Source organism: Macrobrachium nipponense, chromosome 10, assembly GCF_015104395.2.
Source record: "Macrobrachium nipponense isolate FS-2020 chromosome 10, ASM1510439v2, whole genome shotgun sequence".
Classification (NCBI taxonomy): Eukaryota; Metazoa; Arthropoda; class Malacostraca; order Decapoda; family Palaemonidae; genus Macrobrachium; species Macrobrachium nipponense.
Window position 1 is genome coordinate 67,158,202 of NC_087204.1, and position 21,351 is coordinate 67,179,552.

General features: G+C 40.7%; 1 protein-coding gene across 1 annotated transcript in view; it reads left to right on the forward strand.

The window, feature by feature from the left end:
* Positions 1-21,351, forward strand: part of LOC135223654 (transmembrane and coiled-coil domains protein 1-like) — a gene marked incomplete in the record, with an annotated part of 392,453 nt that overhangs the window by 350,133 nt on the left and 20,969 nt on the right. Inside the window, 3 exon segments of the mRNA XM_064262306.1 lie at positions 895-1,075; positions 1,797-1,916; positions 4,252-4,473. Of these exon segments, the coding sequence (XP_064118376.1) occupies positions 895-1,075; positions 1,797-1,916; positions 4,252-4,473 (523 nt within the window).

The window sequence follows — 21,351 nt, forward strand, 5'->3', positions numbered from 1 at the left end:
GTGAACATAAAATACTTTTCAAATCCTCCATATTGACCATGGCTCTCAAGAAATGTCACCTTGTAGTCAGGTCCTCCAGTTTGATCTCTCAGACTTACAGGTTAAGCAAATTATCAATATGGTGGATATACTTGCTCACTTCCTGTTCATAACCTGAATGCAGATGAATCAGAGCCACTGTGTCTATATGACATCACTGTACATCTCATTGATTCCTCTGGCAGCCATAGATACAGTCTGGCTCACTGTGACAACATTAAGCTTCTTCTGAAGAACCAGTAGATACAGTTTAATGGGCAAATCATAGTGCCTAGGAATCACTATTGGCACACTGTTATTTGTTGGAGTATCCAGTTTCACTTCAAGAGCCAAGCTGCTCTAGACCTTCTTTGGTGGCAAAAATATTCTCAGTGATAACCATACAGATCTTGAAAGACTTTAATGCAATCATGCTGATATAAATGTTAAAAAGCATCCAAGATTTTCTTCCACATTCTGTTTTGACTTTTCTAGGAATTTATAGTTTTCTGTTGCTTGCAACTTATCAACTTATCGTTTTCTGATTACTTGTACCTGGTATCCTGTGCTTGTCACATCTAAAGAAGGAATATATATATATATATATATATATATATATATATATATATATATATATATATATATATTATATATATATATTATATATATATATATATATACTATATATATATCTGGATGCTAAGCAACACCCTGCATTCAGTAAACAGAGGGCTGTTCATAAAAACATCATCTAACTTAAACATTGAAACATAAGTGAAATTTTACCAAAGCATAGTAATTTATTGTAAAACTTTAGTTTGAAGTTTGTGATGATAGATTTTATTACTAATAGAATTGGCTTTATATTTTTCATAGCCACCACCAAAGTTCATCCGCACAAGGTGCTGGTGGCAGCAGTAGTGGTGGTGGTCACCATGGGAGCAAGATAGGATCTGAAGATGGATCGGAATGCAACTCGTCGATCACCAGTGAAAGTGTGCCAGGTGGTAGTACTACTTTAGGTCACCTTACATCACCAAGAAATCACCATAACCAGGTCAGTGGGTGCCACTCAATTTGAAGTTACCAAAGCAAGAAATGTTATCTATTGTTATATTGCATTCATGAAAATATTCTTAATTTTCACAATAGCACATACTACTTAGTTTCAAAGAGAACAAACTCTTTCTTTAAAGTTTGTGGAAATAAAACCCAAGTTGGAATAAGTAATTATATAATATATGTACTGTACTTATATTGGCCAGACCTATTGATTTCAGGATTTTAAGTTGAATGAGCTCCTTTTTTTTTTTTTTTTTTAAATTTTTTTTTTTTTTTAAACATGAGCACTAGGAAAAGTAATGTATTTACAATGTAAATGAAAGTTGAATGAATAAACTTTAGTAGGTTCTAATGAAAATATTGAAAGTTCATAAATTTAATTCTGTTACAGTAATATTAGAAAATATTACTGTATCAGTAATATTTTCTAATGAAAATACTGGATGGTACGTACCATAAAATATATTTATTATCTTGTTGAAAATGGTATGTAAAGAATTAGACTGAAATTAATTCATTTTCATCAACAGATCAAATCTAGGAGCATGAAGTGTTTAGTAAAGATTACAGTATGAGATGTAAATATTTTATATTAACAATCTTTTTATTAGCTACTAATAAGATTAAACTGTAAATTTTATCATCGAATTCAAGAATGAATGTTGTTAAATCCTATTATTTGTTATTCTTTTTAACTGTCCCTTTTTATTTTAAAGTTGTCTGGTGTAGAGTTCTATGCTCTCCCTGGGGGAACAACATTGGAAGACCTCCTGATTGACTTAAGAGAAAGTAGAGAAGAGTCAGCAAGGCTTAGAGAAGAAATAGAAACAATTAAGGTAAGTTGCCTACTAGACTATGTTGTCAACCTATTGTAAGTGTCTCGGTTTTTTACATTGGTGCAATACGTACTTCCTTATGTTTAAAAGATATGGAATGTTGACATTGCTAGTTGCTCAACAATTTTTGCTCACTTGGGGGAGTAAGCCTACAAACTACTTTATTGTTGTTGTTGTTCTTGCTGTTATTATTCTTGTTGGGGGGATAGGAAAGGTCTATGGAAGAGCCTTAAAAAGGTCTGAAAAAGGTGTTCCGCACTGAGTTAATGATAGAGAAATTGTACGGTGGGATATTGATGATTTATTTATTAGAAATGTAAATGTAAAAAATAATGTGCATGTTAAACAGTACAGATAAATAAGTTCTAAAAAAATATAGCTTATTTATTTTATTTTTCATTGGTGAAACAAGGCTCCATTTGACCGTAGATTTTAGCACATTGTAATTTATTTGGCGTACTGAATATAAAGGCTGTTTCTGTTCAGTTATTTTGTTTCCACTTATAAATTAGAATATATGAACGTATTTAGTTTGTGTCCTTTTTATTTGATCCTTGTTATTAGCATGAGTAGTACTAAGTATGAGTATTAATTACGAAGACCACCTTACATTAAGTTAGGAATATGTTTACAACTTATGCGCGAGGAGAAAATCTTGCACACGTCCCGAGTAAGCTGGAGGTCAGCTCACGCCTTGTCTCTGTATGTTGACTTGAGCCTTGTAATTCATAGGTGTAGTACTTCTTCAGGATAAATATTTATAAACTTTGATTCCTAATTTAAAGGTCAAGAGTTTAGAATAAGCAAAACATTCCAAAAAAAAAAAATTTTCTAGCAAAAAGAATAAAAAGATGTAAGGTGTCAATCACAAGTTGTGTATCTCATATTATATTGTTTTTAATATATTATTTTTATCCTCTTAGTGTTAAATCAGTTTTTTATCAGATATGAAATGTAACTTAAGTGCTTTATTAGTTAGCAAATGCATGTACTATTATCTCAAGTGTTTTTACGTTCTTCATGCAAAAATCAAAGAATTGCAAAAGTTGAAGTTGATGTATTTTCATAGTTGAAGCTGATGATACAATAGGAGACAGGAGGGAAATGAAGAAAATTGTCCCTAACCTACAAGGAAAGTCTGACTTCCTTGTGAAAAGGATGGAAAAAGATAAGGGTAGGTTGGTTACAAACTTCCACTCTAGAGTGGAAGGTACAGTCCACTGTAGTAATCACTTATTTGCTCATTCATAGACTTGTTGCTGAATGTGATGAGCTGACAAGTGTTGTGAGGTTGACTGGGAATAGGAAGCATTCTTATAAGCTCAGTACTGCAATCGCCAAAAATAACCAATGGAAAACATGTATAAAAAATGACCTTGTGGTGGCAGGAAGGAGGATATGGAAAATAGGCAATAGTGGAATCAAAATTAGACAAATTATCTTGAATCAATCTTTTGAAAAGTTCAAATAAGGAAGAAAATATGTGAGCGGTACGTATGTCAGATAGTATTTATTAAGCCCAATACATAGCTCGAGCTTCAGATTGTGTATGCTCATATTTTATTAATGTAATTGAAAGGCTAATTTTGAAGTAAAAATGCACACACTATTATAGGAAACAAGAATAATTAGAGGTTCTACAGGAAAAAAATATGTTGGAACTGTCTTGATGTTAGTAACTTCAATAATTGTTTTTTTTTATTTATCATAATTTAAGTATGCTCTTGAATCAAGAGATACTTTATTAAGAAAGATCTTTTGCAATTGTATAAAAGTAGCAGTGGATAGCTGCAATATAAATATATAGGACTGAATAATCATCAAATGCCTGAATAAAAGAGGCATGCTTTTGTGGATCATTGATAGAAGGAGAATAGTAGGAGAGGGAACAAAACTATAAGGAATATGATGGGAAGGAATTTATAAATATTGGACATACGTATATGCAGTGAGATTAAAGGATAGTAGTTTTGGAAGATGATTAGGACCAGTGGATGTTTCCAAAAGGAAGAATAATTGCAGGCAACAGACAATAAGGAGATGGAGCCAGTTCACAGACAGATTCCTTGAGAAATTCTGTAGAAATAGGTTTCATAATAGATGCTGTCAAGGATGTACATATTGTACAGAATTTATAAGCAGAGAATGTAGGAAGTTGCATTAGCTTTGAGAACATGCCTTTCAGTTACTTGGGAGTGGATAAGTTTTTGTTCATGTATGTGTTTGTAAGATATTTACGTATGACTTTAAAAGGGGTACATTTAAAGCACAGTATTCAGAAGTCACTTTTTTAAGTCATTTTCTCAGCAATATTTTTGTTATTCTGTCTTTACAGCAAACTTTAGCAACTGAGGTAAACAAAATGCTAGAAGGATTGTCGGAGGAACGTTGTCGATGTGATCGTCTTGAGGACCAAGTGAATGACCTAATAGAACTCCATCAAAATGAGATGGGTAATTTAGTAACGAATATGTCTGACATGGAAGAAAAGGTTCAGTATCAGAGTGAAGAACGAATAAGAGACTTGCATGAGATTGTTGAAAACTGTCATACAAGGGTAAGTATTTTCTTATATGTATTTATGTTTGATGAATAGCATATGTTTCCCTTACAACATAATAATATCATAGAATTCAGTTGACCCATAGGATAGAAATTTAAACAAAATCTTGTTAACATCCCTATTTTTAACATGGATAATAGTAGGGCATTTTGTTTCTTCCTTTGTATTCTCATTGATTACCTTTGGTCTTAGATTCTGAAACAATGGTTAGTTTTTCTTAAAATTCTTTCATTCAAGAAATTTATTGAAGATGCCAAACCTCCAGTTGGTTAATATTAATTACCTCCCACCAAAGGCAAGTCTATCCTAATGTTAAGACTGAGGGTTTGTTTCGTATATGAATAGATGACAAAATTTTTAATCAATTTGTATTTTTCTTAACTAACAAACCTGAGCTTTTAACATACAAAGGCCCACCTCTAACCACCCCTCTGACAATTAATGTGGTTTGGTAGGATAACTGGCATGGTCACAAGTTGCCAAGGGGTATGTGGATGGTCCCACATAACTCATGACCAAACACAGACGCCAATAGTTCCTTGCATATACAATTTTTGTTTAACTTTGCTGTTTTCCAGCTGTTGCTAGAAGATTTATCATAATATTAAGACCTCAGGTTTGTTAGTTATGAAAAATACAAATTGTGTAAAAAATTTGTCATGTTGTCAATCAAACATTGGGTCACTTGGCAATGGCATTCAGCTCTTATGACAATAAAAAGAGGGAGGGAGTTGGTGTGGTTGGACAGCAGAATAAATAAACCTAGAAAATTAAGGATATGAAATAGTATAAGGATCTAATATTGGAACTAGGAGAAAACTGTACATTTGCATTATAAAGTAATAGAAAGATTGGGCAGCCAGTTTAAAGAAGAGAAGGAGGAATGGAGGTTAAGTAAAAGGCTAAAAATTGGATGGAGGCACAGGCACTGCAAACACCTTTTAGTAACACCTATACATTACACCACGTGAAGTGCACTAATGACACTACTCACCTATGGGATGTTGAGTTTGCTTAAGTCCGGATCAGTGAAACATTATTAGACTCATGTAGGGTTACCCAAAAGGATTTTCTCTTAATGAAAGGTGAAAGGAATGATGTACTGTATATTGAAGTTGAACAGTCAGGGTAAAAAGACCAGAGTACGTATAAGAGTGCTGGCACACAAAAAGCAGACAGGTAAAAGAAAGCAAGCTACTGTAATTAAAGCTTTTCAGTTAGTGTGTGCAAACTGAAAGTGCCAGGAAAAATCAGTTGAGTGGTTAACCAGGAGGGTGACACTCATATGATATTTCTCAGGACTTTATTGACAATAGGCTTTTCTCTCACGCCTTTGCAGTCAGTCTAGAGCCACAATAAGCTGACTATTGCTATGCATTTCATTTTTTCTACTTTTGCAATGGGCCCAATCACTTGCCACAGTGACATATTTCTGATCTAAAAAGCATAAAATTATTTATTAGTAGAAAGGAGCTTGATTTTATTGATGAAATGTCATTTGTTCCTACACGATATGCAAACCCTCGGTCCTTTACATGGGAATTACTTTCAGTGTAGCTGGAATTATGGCCATTAAATTCTTGAACAAGGTGGTTAGGCAGTAACTGTCGTCTGGCAGGTGGGTAGGCCCGCCTGCCCAGATGTAAACACTCCACTTTTCTTTCGGGCATCTTCCGATGAAGACATATTTTTGTGAGCTCTTGCTGACTGGCCGTTGATCATTTTCCCGGTGGGATCTTTCATTTTTTATTTTTTGAATAAATATGTATATACTGTATTTAATATTAATACTAACTGATTTAATTTAATAATTAATATGCAAACCCACTTCTTGTGATAGCCTTGATAGCCGCTTTTCTACTTTGTGTTAAGGGTCAGTGGCAAAGGTATGCCAACATCTTTTTTAATACATATTTTCACCCTTTAACGTGAGGACGAGACATGTATTCATCCAAGATTTACGCTTACGCTGGGAATTACCAATGAGAACTTCAGAGGTTTGGCCTTTGTTTTTTCTGGTAATTCCTCATCTCCTTCATCCTTTCGCTAGCTACCGGACGAAGGTAGAGGAGGGAGCGTATGTGTTGGTGTTTGGGGGATCTCCTCTCATTTTGGAGGCGGTGTCCTAGGATGTGAGAGGAGTATCCTTGTTATTTAAATAATATTTTCTTTCTTTTTCAGGTTAACAGTGGTGATAGTGATTACAGCAGTAGATGGTTGGATAGCTCTTCGTGTTGGTTATCCTAACTTTGGAATTGTACCTGTGACTCGTAGCATGCTGTGATATTGGTCCTCGAGTGTCTGTACTGATTCCCTGCTGGAAATCATATTCATTACCATTGTTATCCTGGAGTTACGTCAGTGGACAAAGCCTTCACCGCTACCCTGTGATTATTAACTATTCCTGATGGTAAATGTACCTCATCCTGTAGAAGTCTTGCAGAATTTGGAGAAATCGAAGAGGAAGAGAGTTCGTCAAGTGTCGTCATCCTACTTTTCTGTATCATCATATTTTCATCAGTCTCCACCCCTTCGACTTCTAAGGCTCCCTGCCGTAGAAGAAGAAGGTAGTCTCCCCCCCTAAGAAGTCTCGTCACAGGACTTCTAAGGGTCTGCCTCCTCAAACTGAGGAGGAAGTTGGGTCTTCCGCTTGCTCTCCCGTTCCTTCGGGAATGGGAACTGTCACACTTTCCCTAGGACCTAGCATGTCGGGAGCTGTAGAAGCACAAACTTCGGTTCGCACTTCTGCTGCTAGTCCTAGAGGTTCTGCCCCTAAGACTAGTTCCGTGTCGGGCGCTCACTCACGTGTCCCCGAATACATGTAAATCTTTGGATTCACGTGCATCCAGAGTCAGTGATGCTGAGTCCGCTCACCGTCATACCTCAGGCACGGGGTGAAAGAAAGGAGCGAGTCGCTCAGGTGACTCACGCCTTGCCGGTGATCGCTCTCGCGGGATTGCTTGGTTCCCAGGGTTGACGTGACGGTCCCGCGGGACCGTGCACACAGAGACCGGTGGAGGCTCCCCATCCGGTCCTCTTGAGAGGTTTTGGCCTTGACAAGGACTTGGACGAGTTGGAGGACGGTATTGGCTCTCCAGTCAGGTGCATGCTCATCCCCATCCAGACGACGGTCACATTCGTCTGACCAACTGGTCTTGGTGGCAGCAGACGTTTCACCTGCCATACGAGAGCTTCGTAACCCTCCTTGGGAAAGCATTTTCTCCAGACTGTAACGCTTTCCTAGACTCGTGGAACAGCCATCACCGCGGTTGACGTGACGGTTCCCATTGGACCATGCACATAGAGACCGGTGTGGGCTCCCCCATTCGGTCCTCTTGAGAGGTTTCTGCCTCGTCAAGGATTGGGACACATCGGAGGACAGTATTGGCTCTCTCCTGTCAGGTGCATGCTCAGCCCCACCCAGATGAAGGTCACATTTGCATGACCGACCGGTCTCGGTGGCGGCAGACATTTTACCTGCCGTATGAGAGTTTTGTAACCCTCCTCGGGAAAGCTTTTACTCCAGACGGTCACGCTTTCCTAGACTCACGGAGCGGCCATCACTTACCTGTAAAAGCCAGGAATAGCTATTCTTCAGGTGCCAAGATAGATGTTGCTGTCCCTTAGGACAAGGCATCTGAAGGAGATAGGAGGAGGTCTTCTGTGTAGTTCTCTCCATGAGGTTCGATCACGGAGAAGATAGATGCATAGCAAGACGTGGCAAGTTCTCACCAGCATTTACTGCATTTAACTCCAGGCAACTTTCGCTCACATTTACACGAACAAAACGGTTGTAGGAATGAATGCTTCGTTTAACAGAGTGAGAACATCACTAGTCAGGGAAGAGCGAGTAAGAGGAGTCCAGCCTCCTCTCTTTTTTCCCCTCTACTTCCTGGTTATACTGGAATGAACAAGGCAATAAGAGAATTCTGTGGAGTCTGCTCCACAAAATTCGAACCCGAGAGACTTATGTTTTTGGTTCAATCCTAGGATTTTACTGAACATACATCAGTCCGTTCAGGATGGATAGCACTGAGAGGCTTGAATGCCTCTTCAGTACTACTGTTTTGGGAACAACCAGTTCGGGTTGAACTAGTCCTCTTCGGTATCCTGTTATCACCATAGAAGTCTCCCTTTGGGAAAACTTCATCTTCGCTCTCTTCATTAGAGAATGAAGGAGGTCTACTTCCAGTCCTTATTTATGTCCCTCAAATGAAGAAGAATTAGGCTGGAGTGCAATTTACAGAAACCTACAAATATACTACTTATATTTCTCTTGCGACATGCTTCTGTTATCAGTTGCATTGTCCGAGTAGTAGGCCCATACCTGTAAGTTAACTCTTCTGGTATAAGACCGAGATGAATAGTACTGTCTCTTAATTGACCTTGAACTCGCGACGGCCTTTTGGGCCTCCCAAGAGTTACCAGTTTTGATTTTGAGAAAACTAGTGGTATTGTTTCCCAACAACACCACACCATTTGCATTATCACCAAATAGGATTGTTTTCTTCCCTCCCATTTCGGTTAAAATGCAGATGCTTGAGTGTATCTTTTTGCACTCGATGGTTCTAGCCGAACGCATTCCTTTATGGAATGGACTACCAAGCAACTCAGGATGACAACAAGTTGAGCGAGCAGTGTATGGCTCTGCCTCAGTACTGCTTGCTCTCTGAGATATTGCGGTTTGGTATAGTTTCTCCTCTGTCAAGGATTGACTACCAATTCGAATCTCTGCCTGGCAATCACAGACTTAGGTCTCTGGTTGGCTGGAATTCTCCCATACATGTATGCCCATCTCTCCTGCACCGCATTTTGCCGTTGCGAGAATTTTCAGACAGAGATATATCTCACTAGACTCGTTATCATCTATCTGTTTACCCCAGGTATAACAGAAGTCTGTAGGCTAGTCTTCCGCTTCATCGCACCTGCCCTGTTGGCCACTGAGATGACGCAGAATGATATTCGTAAGGTGTTCAATTATTCTTTGTTCACCACGAATTGTAAATGAATAACGGAAGACTTCGCCTGTTCCCCACCCTACTAGCTCTGCTTCCAGAGTAAATAGAAACGTCCTCCCTGATCCAACCCACAAGAGGCGGTTCTTCAGGCAGTACAATCCCTGTGTTTTCCTTACTGAAAGACGCTCCGCTTTCATTGCAAACTCCGACTTTCTCACCGGACAGTAATGAGATAGCGAATTAGCTTTTTCAGTCCTCTTAAAACAACAAGGATTAAAGCACCGTTTTCACTGGTTGGTGTCATCGACGGGACTATTTCTATGATCAGATTCTTGAGAGTGTGCGTCTTTCGATTCAACTGTGAAGTCATAGGTCCGCTTTCATGTTAGTCATTCACTAGTAATATAGTATTGTTTCTCCTTAGTTGAGATTCAACTACAGTGGTCCCCCTGTATTTGCAGGGAATGCGCACCAGACCCCCCCCCCCCGTGAATAGTTAGAACCCGCGAATAGTTGGAACCCCTATAAAAATGCTAAAAACAGCCTATTTTGTTAGTTAAAACTCAAGAAAAGCAACTAAAAAATTTTATACTTGGTTTTTTTAATAGTTTTATCACAAAAAAAGGGATTTTGACGTAAGGAAAAATCTATTTCTGGGCGATTGGCTCGTGTCGCCAGCGAAATATCCTTTAATCTATTATTTCTAGGGTAAATGTACTAACACATACCAGAGAATAAATAAAATAAAGAAAAAGGTCAGTATAACTGACTCGCTCACCCTCCAAGAGGGTGTCGGTATGAACACTAGGCGAGTGAGACCACTACCACGAGCCAAATGCCAATAGAAATCTCCCACTACAAAAACCCTCCAAGAGGAGAGCCGACCCACAGAGTGAGCAGCTCGTACTACTACTACTCCATCCCATGCTGCCGACTGCTGCGCCTCTGGTGGCCATCCTGAAGTTAGCAGACAATCTTGGGCGAAGGGATGGGTAGGGAGGGATTTCGCTGGCGACACGAGCCAATCGCCCAGAAATAGATTTTTCCTTACGTCAAAATCCCTTTTCTGGGCTCAGCTCGTGTCGCTGCGCGAAATCGTACCAGAGAAATAGCACAAGATTGTAAACAAAAGTAATAAAATAAATCAGAATAGGTCTCAAATAAAAGAGAAAATAAATATAAAAAAGAATATAATTGCTAAAAAGATACAAATACACAGTGATACAAAATTAGAAATATGCTTAAATTACACTTAATTCTAATCATGTTTCTTATCATAAGGTAATTTACATATGTACAGAGGTAAAATGGTTTACATGTAACAAAATGGTATCTGTGTAAAGGCATGTATCAAAAATATAATAGCAATTAAAATAATCAAATGAACAAATTAATCAACAATGATAATATATAAGGAATGTATATGACTTAATATACAAAACCCATAACCATTATAAATAAGATGTATCTTTGAATTTTGGCCTAGCCTAACTCCTTTCTTTCTCTATAAAAATGAATAATCTACCCACCTGTACGCTTTCTCCAACTCCAGTACACTCCAGAAATCACCTTAAAACACCAGCACCACAAGACTTACGACCCAAAAAACAACTCCTACCAGACAGAGAGCTCTCCCCTACCAACCACACACCACCAACACGTGCTTTCTACTGCCCCGTGTTATTGTTTACATCCTGCCGACGCCGCCGCCATCTTGTCTATGACGTCACAGCCTATGACGTCACAACACAACTTAAATACATCAACAGACACCTTCTAGAATCTACCACATGTTGTCTATATATAGGACACCCACCATATTTCAACAATGCATAAAATACCCATAACAATTATACAATATATAATCACACTTATCTATACCCATAAACAATTATACAATATATAATCACACTTATCTCTTTCTCCCTCCCCTCCGACTGTTTCCTAACCTAGTATTCCCCTCTTAATTTCCTTCGTCCTCCAACTCTTTACCCTCTACATAATTTCTAATACATTCCCCTGAAACTCCTGCTTTAGTTAATACATCAGCCACTTGCTCCTTTCCTTTTATCCATCTCACCTCCTTTATTTCCCCGGATTCAATGGTTTCCCTTATTGCAGCAATATCTATTTTTAATCTCTTGCTACTTACACCAGCCATGCTCGATTTGATGGCGGTCATTAGTGTTTTACTATCATTCAGTGTTAACCAGAGGCGTTCTAAATTTCTCCCTCCTACTGACCTCTTCCCACAAATGCTTGAAATATATCAATCCTTCTACAGCTTCCCCAACACTCAGGGCTTCAGCCTCAATGGTGGATTTTGCCACTCTCCTGGATTTCCTAGACTTCCACCATATGGGACTTCTCCTCTTCCCATCTGTCAAAGAAATAATATAACCCAGTTGAGTATGGCCATCTTCTATGTTTCCAAACTGAAGCGTCTGCATAGGCTTCCCAATAAACCCTTTCTTCTTCCATCTCACTTATTGTAACTTCGCCCATCATGCTCTTAGTTTTTCTCACAATTTTAATAAGTTTCTTCATATCCTGAGTTGTTTCCTCTTTAAATGCTTTACTTAATTCGCTAATATCATATGATATTTCTGGCATCGTGTGTAGTGATACCCAACTTCAGCTGTCCTACCACTGATCTGTACTCTGTTAACTCTTTTTGTTCTAGCACTCTATTACCCGTATATCTTCTAGCCTCTGGTTCTCTTATGGAATTTATATACTGCCACTGATTAAGGGAAAATCTATTCTCCTTCTGCTCTATTACTACTCCTATATACTTGAACCTTTTACTCTCTTGTTCTCCTACTTGCATTTCCCTTTCATCTCCCAATCGTTTCCTTTAAGAATCCTTCAGTTCCTCCGTAGCAAAAATCATCTACGTGTGTACACAAAATGCCTTCCAATTTATTGTTCTTTTTCCAAAAGAATATATTAGGTTCTAGTCTACTTCTCTCACCTTGAAGCTCCTTCACTACTTTCACCACTTTACAATACCATGCTTTTTGCTGCATCCTTGAGCCCATAGACTGTTTTCTTCAACTTCCATAATCCCTCCAACCATCTTCCCTGGTGGCTTCAAGTACACTTCTCTTTGTATCTCGTCACCTTGTAAATATGCAGTTTTGACATCCAATGTATAACAATTCCAATTTTTCACCTTTATTATGGTTAGACAGAATTTTAAAATTTCAGCATTGCATGTGGGAGCATCCTTTTCCCACTCAGCAGTACCATTTCTTCTTCAAACCCTCTAGCTACCCCACCAATCTTGCTTTACATAATCTTTCCCCCCCTTTTATCTTTTCAGTTACTATCCATCTTGTATAGATAAGCTTTTTGTCCAACATCATTTACCTCCTCATATACCTGGTTATCTCTCCAACTTAGAAGTTCTTTTTCTTTAGCTTCCATTATGCTTCTATTTTCAAATCCCAGCAACACCCTCCTCTTCATCTTCAATTTTTTCTACCTGACTTATAATCCCTCAAGTTAACCCACCCTTTGTTCACCTGACTGTAGGTCTCGTATATTGTACGAATCAGCCCATGCTTGGCTTGATCTTTTTTCCTGCAAGACCTAAAATAGTCCATTCTTCTACTTGTCCTGTATCATTGTTTATAGCCCTAACTCTATTTCCCTTTTTGAATTTTGGTATCTCTTCCATTAACTCGCTTTCTATTGACCCACTTTGCCCGTTTCTTCCACGTTTCCTCTATCACCTCTCTTTCTATAGTCTCTTCGTGTCTGCATTCCTTCTCTCACCCATTATCTCCTCTCCTTCCAGCCAATCTACTTTCCCTTCATTTGGGCCATCTGACCTACCTTTCACCCCATGGGATTTATCTATTCTAGCCGATATCTCTTCTGTATCTGGTGATCGTCGTTGAATCCTTGTCACATGTATCCTAGCTATTCTCTTAAAGAATCCCCATGTTTGACTTATTATTGTTTTCCCCGATACTCCCACTACCTGAGCAGGTCCTCTCCATTCATTTTCATTTTCCCTCTTATAGAATACCTCATCTCCTACCACTGCTTCTTCAATTTATGTTCTCTGATGTTTTTGTTTAGCGCTATTCTTATTTTATTACAGGACTCATTTTTTTTATAAATGCTTCTCTTGGCCTTTTTGTGCATTGCATTCAGTGTGTCCCTTACCATACCCTCTTCCATCCCTTTTTCTCTGCTTGCAGGACTAGAACTTTCTTCTCCTATTAGGTTAGGCAGTGAAGGGTTTTTTCCAAATACTAATTGGTTGGGAGAGAAACCTCCATTATTCATTAAACAGTTCCTAGCACTCACTACCCATTTCAAAGCTAGGGACCAATCTACTTCCTCTTCCTCCCATCATCTTCCTTACACTTCCCTTGATCATGCCTACGGTCCTTTTCACATAATTCCCTTGCTTCACATCCACGGAGAATTCCTGATGCTGTGGCTAATACTTTTTAATATTTCCATTTTTCTGCCCTCCTCCTTACTTTTTCATTTTGAAATTCTCCCCCATTATTACTGACAAAATATTTTGGAGGGTGCTCCAAATATAGCAAACCAGCACTCAAAAAGTATCTTTATTATAGTTTCTGGTTTCTTATCTTTTATCCAACAGGCCTGACAATATCTCGTTGCCATATCCACTATTACAAGAACTTTCTCTCTTCTATCTCTCCCACATCCATCGCTACGACTTCATTGAACGTTTTACTCCAAGAAAAGCCTACTACCGGTTTGGCGGGGTTTCTTTTGTATTTTTTACAAACCTCACAATTTTTAATCAGTTCCGTTAGTAACTTTCTTATTTCCTCTTTTCTTTTTCGATTAAACCCATTGCTCCATTGTGCTTCCTCTGTTAGCTTCCATATTTTATCTCCACTTCCATGACCAAACTGTAAAATGTAATTTCTTCATTGTTGTTTTCTTGGTTAATTTCCCTCGGATTCTTTCCCTTCCAACCCTCCAGTAATAAATTCTTCTACCTTCCTCCTCCTTATAGGACCACTCTTAAATGACCCTGTTCGTCTTCTCTTAAACTCTACTTTTCTTTCTCCCCCCTAATACTTCTACTATGACACAATTTTCTTCAAATTTAGGGTCATACCCATTTTTTACTCATGGTTTGCTTACCTATCAGCCAGGGTATATCACCTTTGCAGAATTTCCGTCTTCAAATAAAACTTTCTGTTTTTTAGTATCACAGGATATTTCTTATTCCTTCTGCTGGACTTATAAGATGTCTCACCAAAATTAAACACTTTATTAGGGACTCTGTCCTAGTGTCCCTCATTCTCCTCAACTCTTCCTGACTCCAAATCCATGACAATACGTGCTAGTCACAATTCCCCGCAAACTGTTGATTTACACCCTGTGTCCAAAATTGCATCAACCACCTCCCATGATGCTTCCACTATTTTATTAACTTCTCTACATAAACCTCTTCTTCTTCTGTCCCATTTTCTGTTATTACCTTATTTTCTTCTAGTCTTGTTTCAGTTTTCTTCCTATTATGAAAAGTTCTGAGGACAATCCCTAGCCCAATGCCATTCTGAGCTGCATATTGCATCATACTGTTTACCTTCCCTTCTTTTGTTTATAATATAGGCATTTTTCTACCAACCACCCCTTGCCTCGGGTTTTTGATTTTGAATTATATGTGGGGGTTGTTGAAGGGGGGCGGGGTTCCTTCCCGGTTAGTTTTCCTTCCTCGGTTATGGAATTTTAATTTGAGTATTGGTTCACGCTTCGCCCACCCCCCCGGCACCCTCCCCACCCATTTCTAAAATTCTTTCTTTTCTACACTTCCTACCACCCCTTCCTCGGATTTTTCATATTTTTTGACCATCTTTCCCCGATAAAATCTTTTGGTTTTCCCTCCCTCTCCCAGAACTGGCATTGCCTTCTGACGAACCCCACCATTCCCTTTTTGTTCCTCTTTAGTCCCTAATCCCTCAAATAGTCTTTTCATTGTTTGCGACACTGTTCCGTACTCTAGCTTTTCTTGCCCACAAGCTGATAATACCATTTGTTTTTTTGATTTTCCGTGAGATTTGCTTGCTCTATTACATGATACCCCCTTGACTTCGCCTTTCAAGCGCGCTTTCCCATTGCTCTTTCACACTCAAGATGCTGCCTTCTCGTATCTAATTAAATAGTCCGCCATATTTTTTCACTAGATTCTCTACTTATTAAGAAGGGATCTTTTTATTCTACCCGTAATTCTCCATTACCGAGTCTTTTAGATAGGCTTTATCTAGTTTCTCTAGGATTAACTTTGGACCCTCTGTACCAGTAAAGTTTATCTTTATCTAATGCTTCCACTAGCTCTCGGGCTTCCCTTTTAAGCTCATTCTCATTTCTATCGCCGGGTATTTTGTATCTTCTCCATACAACAATAGCCAATCTTCGGCTTGACTTTCCATTCTTTGTATTCTTCACGTATCCCGCTAAACCTAGGACATTCCCTTCTCCATCTAGTAGTCTCCCTTTGTTCACTGTCGGATCCAGGCATCTTTGATCAACCACGCTCTGCTACCAGTTTGAATTTTGGCCTAGCCTAACTCCTTTCTTTCTCTATAAAAATGAATAATCTACCCACCTGTACGCTTTCTCCAACTCCAGTACACTCCAGAAATCACCTTAAAACACCAGCACCACAAGACTTACGACCCAAAAAACAACTCCTACCAGACAGAGAGCTCTCGCCCTAACCAACCAGCAACACCAACAAACACGTGCTTTCTACTGCCCCGTGTTGATTGTTTACATCCTGCCGACGCCGACGCATCTTGTCTATGACGTCACAGCCTATGACGTCACAACACAACTTAAATACATCAACAGACACCTTCTAGAATCTACCACATGTTGTCTATATATAGGACACCCACCATATTTCAACAATGCATAAAATACCCATAACAATTATACAATATATAATCACACTTATCTATACCCATAACAATTATACAATATATAATCAGTATCCCCTAGCATAAAAATAAGGGGGTAACATCCATGAGATCAATATCTATAATCATCTGTGAGTGTCCCTAGCAAAAAAATAAGGGGCACCCACTACATCATCATAAAAGCAGCTAAGACACAAGGTGAATGTAAATGAACACGGCAGGAATAGACGAACTGTTGGGTGAGGCAGGTAGAAAGGAGGACTGAATTTTCTACTACAAATTAACTAGAGTCAGGGGAAACTATGTTACCCGCTGCTACTGCTGAAAATTTCAGAGCTTCCAAGGACTTAAGGTAATGACGTTTGAACACTGTCGGCGATTTCCATCCGGTATACTTTTTCAACTCATCGAAGTTCATGTGTTGGAAATAATTAATTGAGGTGGCTACTGCCCTGACATCATGTGCTTTCGGGAAAGAGTCAGGATTGGCTTGCTTAATAAAGTACGGAGGTTGTTGCCTGATGCTTTAATGGATAAAGTTCCACCTTTTTCCCTCTTAAAGAGGGGACCCGATGAAGATGAGGAGGTCCTGGACAGAAAGGCTCGTAAGGTTGTAACTGGGCAAAGAGATACATCTTGTGGAAGGGGTAGTACCTTCCAAGGTTCCCACCTCATCAAAGGATCTTCATTCTTGCTAAAAAAAGCTACGTTCCGGAGAAAGTAGGACTTCCCCTGTGGGAAGGAATTGAATATGATCCGGATCTCTGGATAAAGCCGACAGTTCTGAAATTCTTGCTCCTGAAGCTAAGCTTAATAAAAATAGGGTTTTTCTTAAGAGCATTATAAACGAGCATGTGTCATTATCGGTTTCTGAAGCCAGTTTTAGAACATCGTTTAAGAACCATGAAACTGACGTAGGCCTTACAGAAGGTCTAAGTCTAGCACATGCCTTAGGAATAGACGAGAAGTAGGAATCCGTCAAGTCTATGTTGAACCCAAATTGAAATATCTTTTTCAAGGCTGACTTGTTTGTCGTAATCGTGCTAGCTGCTAAACCTTTTTCAAATAAGGATCTGAAAAAGGATATAGCTGAATTAACTGTCATGATCTAATATCTGATTCTCTCAGGAAGATTGCTAACTTTTTGACAGCAGCATCATACTGTCCTCAAAGTTGAATCCCTTTTATCGGATTCCAAGAAGAGAATATTCTGAGGGTCAATATTCGCATCTCTTTTTGCCGCAAACTTCATGAAGTCCATAAAGTTAGGGTTTTGAGAATCCCTGAGGAAGCGAACACAGTCTTCGTTTGTACTGACTGGGAGAGCCTGGGATTGGGATCCGAAGAGGACGTAAGGCCCAGCTCCAGAATTAGGGGATACCAATTGCTCTTCGGCCAGTCTGGGCTACTAGAGCCACTTGACCCTTGAATGTTCTGAGGTTTGTTTAAAACTTTCATAGAAGATTCACTGGAGGAAAGACATAAATCTTCTTCCAGTTGTTCCAGTCTAGAGCCAGGGCGTCCGTGGCATAGGCCAGAGGTCCAGGTTGGGGCTACATAACACGGCAGTTTGTGATTCGCTTGAGATGCGAAGAGATCCACTTGTAGCCCTGGAACTCTTTGAAGGATCCATTGGAACGAACTGTTGTCCAGTGACCACCATTCCGACTCTAGGGGCACTGATCGGGATAACGCGTCTGCTATGACGTTTCTCACTCCAGCTATGTGAGTGGAGGAGAGATGCCAACTGAACTTGTCTGCCAGGGAGAAGATGGCTACCATGACATGATTTAGATGACGTGACTTGGAGCCTCCCCTGTTTATACAATGTACTACCACTGCGCTGTCCAGAACTAGCTTTATGTGGGAGTACTTTGGTGGCGTAACCTTTTTAGAGTCAAGAAACACTGCCATTGCCTCCAGTACGTTTATATGGAACTGACTGAACTGAGGTGACCAAGTTCCTTGAACCTTTTTGACCTGGGAATACCCTCCCCAACCGCTTAAGGACGCGTCTGTGTGGATGGTTATCCCTGGTGGAGGGAACTGAAGGGGTACTGACACTGACAAATTCTTGACTTTCGCCCACGGCCGAAGTCGATTCTTTAGAATCAGAGGGACTGAGGATAGTTTGTCCCTGGACCTGACATTTGCTCGTGAGCGCCAGATTCTGGTTAGGTCTTTCAGTTTTGGCTTCATTAAGACGTTCGTCACTGATGCAAACTGGAGAGAACCCAGGATCCTCTCCTGAGCCCTCCTTGACGCCAGTTTGTGACTTATAAATTGCTTGACTGACTTCGCTATTTCTTTCCTTTTGGTTGATGGAATCGACAGAGTATGGGAGGATAGATTCCATTGAATGCCCAGCCACTGAAAGTTTGACTCTGGAGTGAGTCTTGACTTGGTCCTGTTTATCTTGAAGCCTAGATATTCCAGGAACTGAATCACTTTCAGTGTAGCTCTGTTGCATTCCTCGACTCGTTGAAGCCCAGATCAACCAATCGTCGAGATACGCTACTACCATAATCCTTGTGACCTGAGTTGTTGCACTACCACTTCCGCTAGTTTCGTGAACACCCTGGGTGACACGTTGAGTCCGAAGGAACTACTTGAAGGAGAATGCCTGGTCTCCTATCTTGAAACCCAGATATGGACGGAAGTTGTCTTGCAATAGGATATGATAGTAGGCGTCTGTAAGATCGATAGAGGTGGCTGACGGCCCCACGGGGAAGTAAGGTCCGCACCTGCGAGATCGTGAGCATCTTGAACTTGTCGCAGCGGATGGCTAAGTTTAAGCGGGACAAGTCTAAGATTTACCTTCTTTTTGTGAGCCTTTCTTTGGCACGCTGAACAAGCGACCTTGAAATTTAATCTCTTGACTCTCGCTATAGCTCCTTTCTGAAGGAGGTCCTCTGCGTACTCTGTCAATTCCTTGGAAGGAAGTTGACGGAAAGGTCTGGATGGAGGTGGGTTCGTCAACCAGCTCCAACCCAGGCCTTTTGACACTATGCTCTGAGCCCATTCGCTGAAGTTCCACCGGTGGCGAAAGTGAAACAGCCTCCCTCCTACCTGAAGTTCTTCATTGGTTCTGGTAACCGCCTCGACCTCCTCTGAAGTGCTTTCCCCATATTAAAGGGGCCTCCCGACCCTCTCCCACGAAAGGAACGCTTACCTCTGCCTCCCTTACCCGAGCGGTCATACTTCTGTGAAGCTTGACTCTCGAAGGCTTGATTGTAAGCTGGAGAGATGGCGTAAGAGTGGAGGGGCTGAGGCTGAGGGGATATCACAATAAATTGGTTGTGATTGAGCCTTAGAAGTGGAAGGTTGGGCTGTTTGCACTAAGGGCACCGCTGGAACTTGCTGAGGAAAGCGTGGCTGCTTTTTCTGGTAAGGATGGAAACGCCTAGGTTTCCTCTGTCCCTTACCTTTAGGTGTTAGGTCTTGCCTCCTCTTAGCCGTAAGGCCCAACACGGTCCTTAAGGCTCTGTTCAGCTCGTAGCCTCTGACTGGACTTCCTTCACCATAGCTTCTGGGAAGAGATCTGCTCCCCAGAATGTTAGACGAGAGTAACCTATTCGGCTCATGTCGAATGGTTGCCTCTTGTAGGACATGCTTCCTACAATTCGTTCTAGCAGTGGCAAACTCAAACATATCCGACTGTACCGTTTGAGTCAGGGCTTTGCGGTCATGAGTTTAAAAAGCGGTTCTGAGCCATAGGCTATGGTTGCTACCTCGGACATAGCCATAGAGTTAATTGACCTGGCTAATCGCGATTTCGCGTCAAATTCAGCCTGAATAAGGCTATCTGGGAGCCTGGGTAGCTTTTCACCAAACTGCTCCATAGCACAGTCAGGTTTGAGTTTGCCAGCTGAGAAGGTGTTCGGCAAGTCTTCCCACAATTCTCCGGCTGAGGGGGAGCAACGGAGATGTGGGATCTGCTTCCTTCAATTGAGGCATGGGTTCCCCCTTCTGGGCCGCTGGGATGGTAGACCTCGCGATCTTTGTCAGGAACGGAGCGGGGTACTCTCATCCATTGTGAAAATGGTTAAAGGGACTCTTAAAAGGTTGTATCTTGGTATTAGAACAATCCATGTCCTCTAAACACCTGAGCCATTCTCTCTGAGCCTGTCTCGTGAATAGAGGACTGTCTCCTTTGGTACCCTATCATCCCGAACATGGCTGAAGCTGTAAGCCTTGCGTAGCCTATGAACGGAGGCTGGAGGTCTTCCGGGTAGAACTCAAAGTCCTCTATTCTTCGAGTTCCAAATTCCGGTATAGAAATGAGACCGTCCTGGAAGGGGGCGTATGACGCTACTCTCCATGGATTGTTCATCGAGAACGGAGGTACGAGTCATACGGAGGAAGCTGAGTTCCACTCGTATTGGAAAGTGAGGAGAGGCTAGAGGGGCTTCTCTCAGTCCGGCTATAATGGAGTCCTGGGAAGTAATCCTATCAGACAAACGAGAGATCATTTGTTCCATGCTACTCTTTAGGGACCCAACCAGGTCGCCCACCTGTTGCAACAGGCCAGCATTGGAGTCCAAGGCCGGAGCTGCTGCGGAGGTGGAGGGGGTGGCTCTGAATCGGAACCAAGGGTAGCGGAACTGGTGACTCTGCCGGGGGCGAGATCTCTCTCTGGAGGATTTACTCCTCGAGGACTTAGAGCCGGAGCTAGAAGCTTTAGACCTGTCTGCTCCGGGATTCCCAGCGGAGACTTACGCGAGGAGGATGACGCCGAAGCCGTCTTCTTAGACGACGACGACGTCTTAGACAAGGATTTCACTGCTTGACCCTTGACCTTAGGTCTAACCGAAGCGTCAGGAGGAGTATACAATTCATCACCTGTAAAGCCTTGGAAGGATGGAGAGTTGCAGGAGTAGAAGAAAACAGTTACGCCAAGGGTGACCCTTGGGTGTCCACCATACCTACCTCGACCACAGGTCGTCTACACCTACCATAGGTTCCACATTAATATCTAAAGTCGCGACATC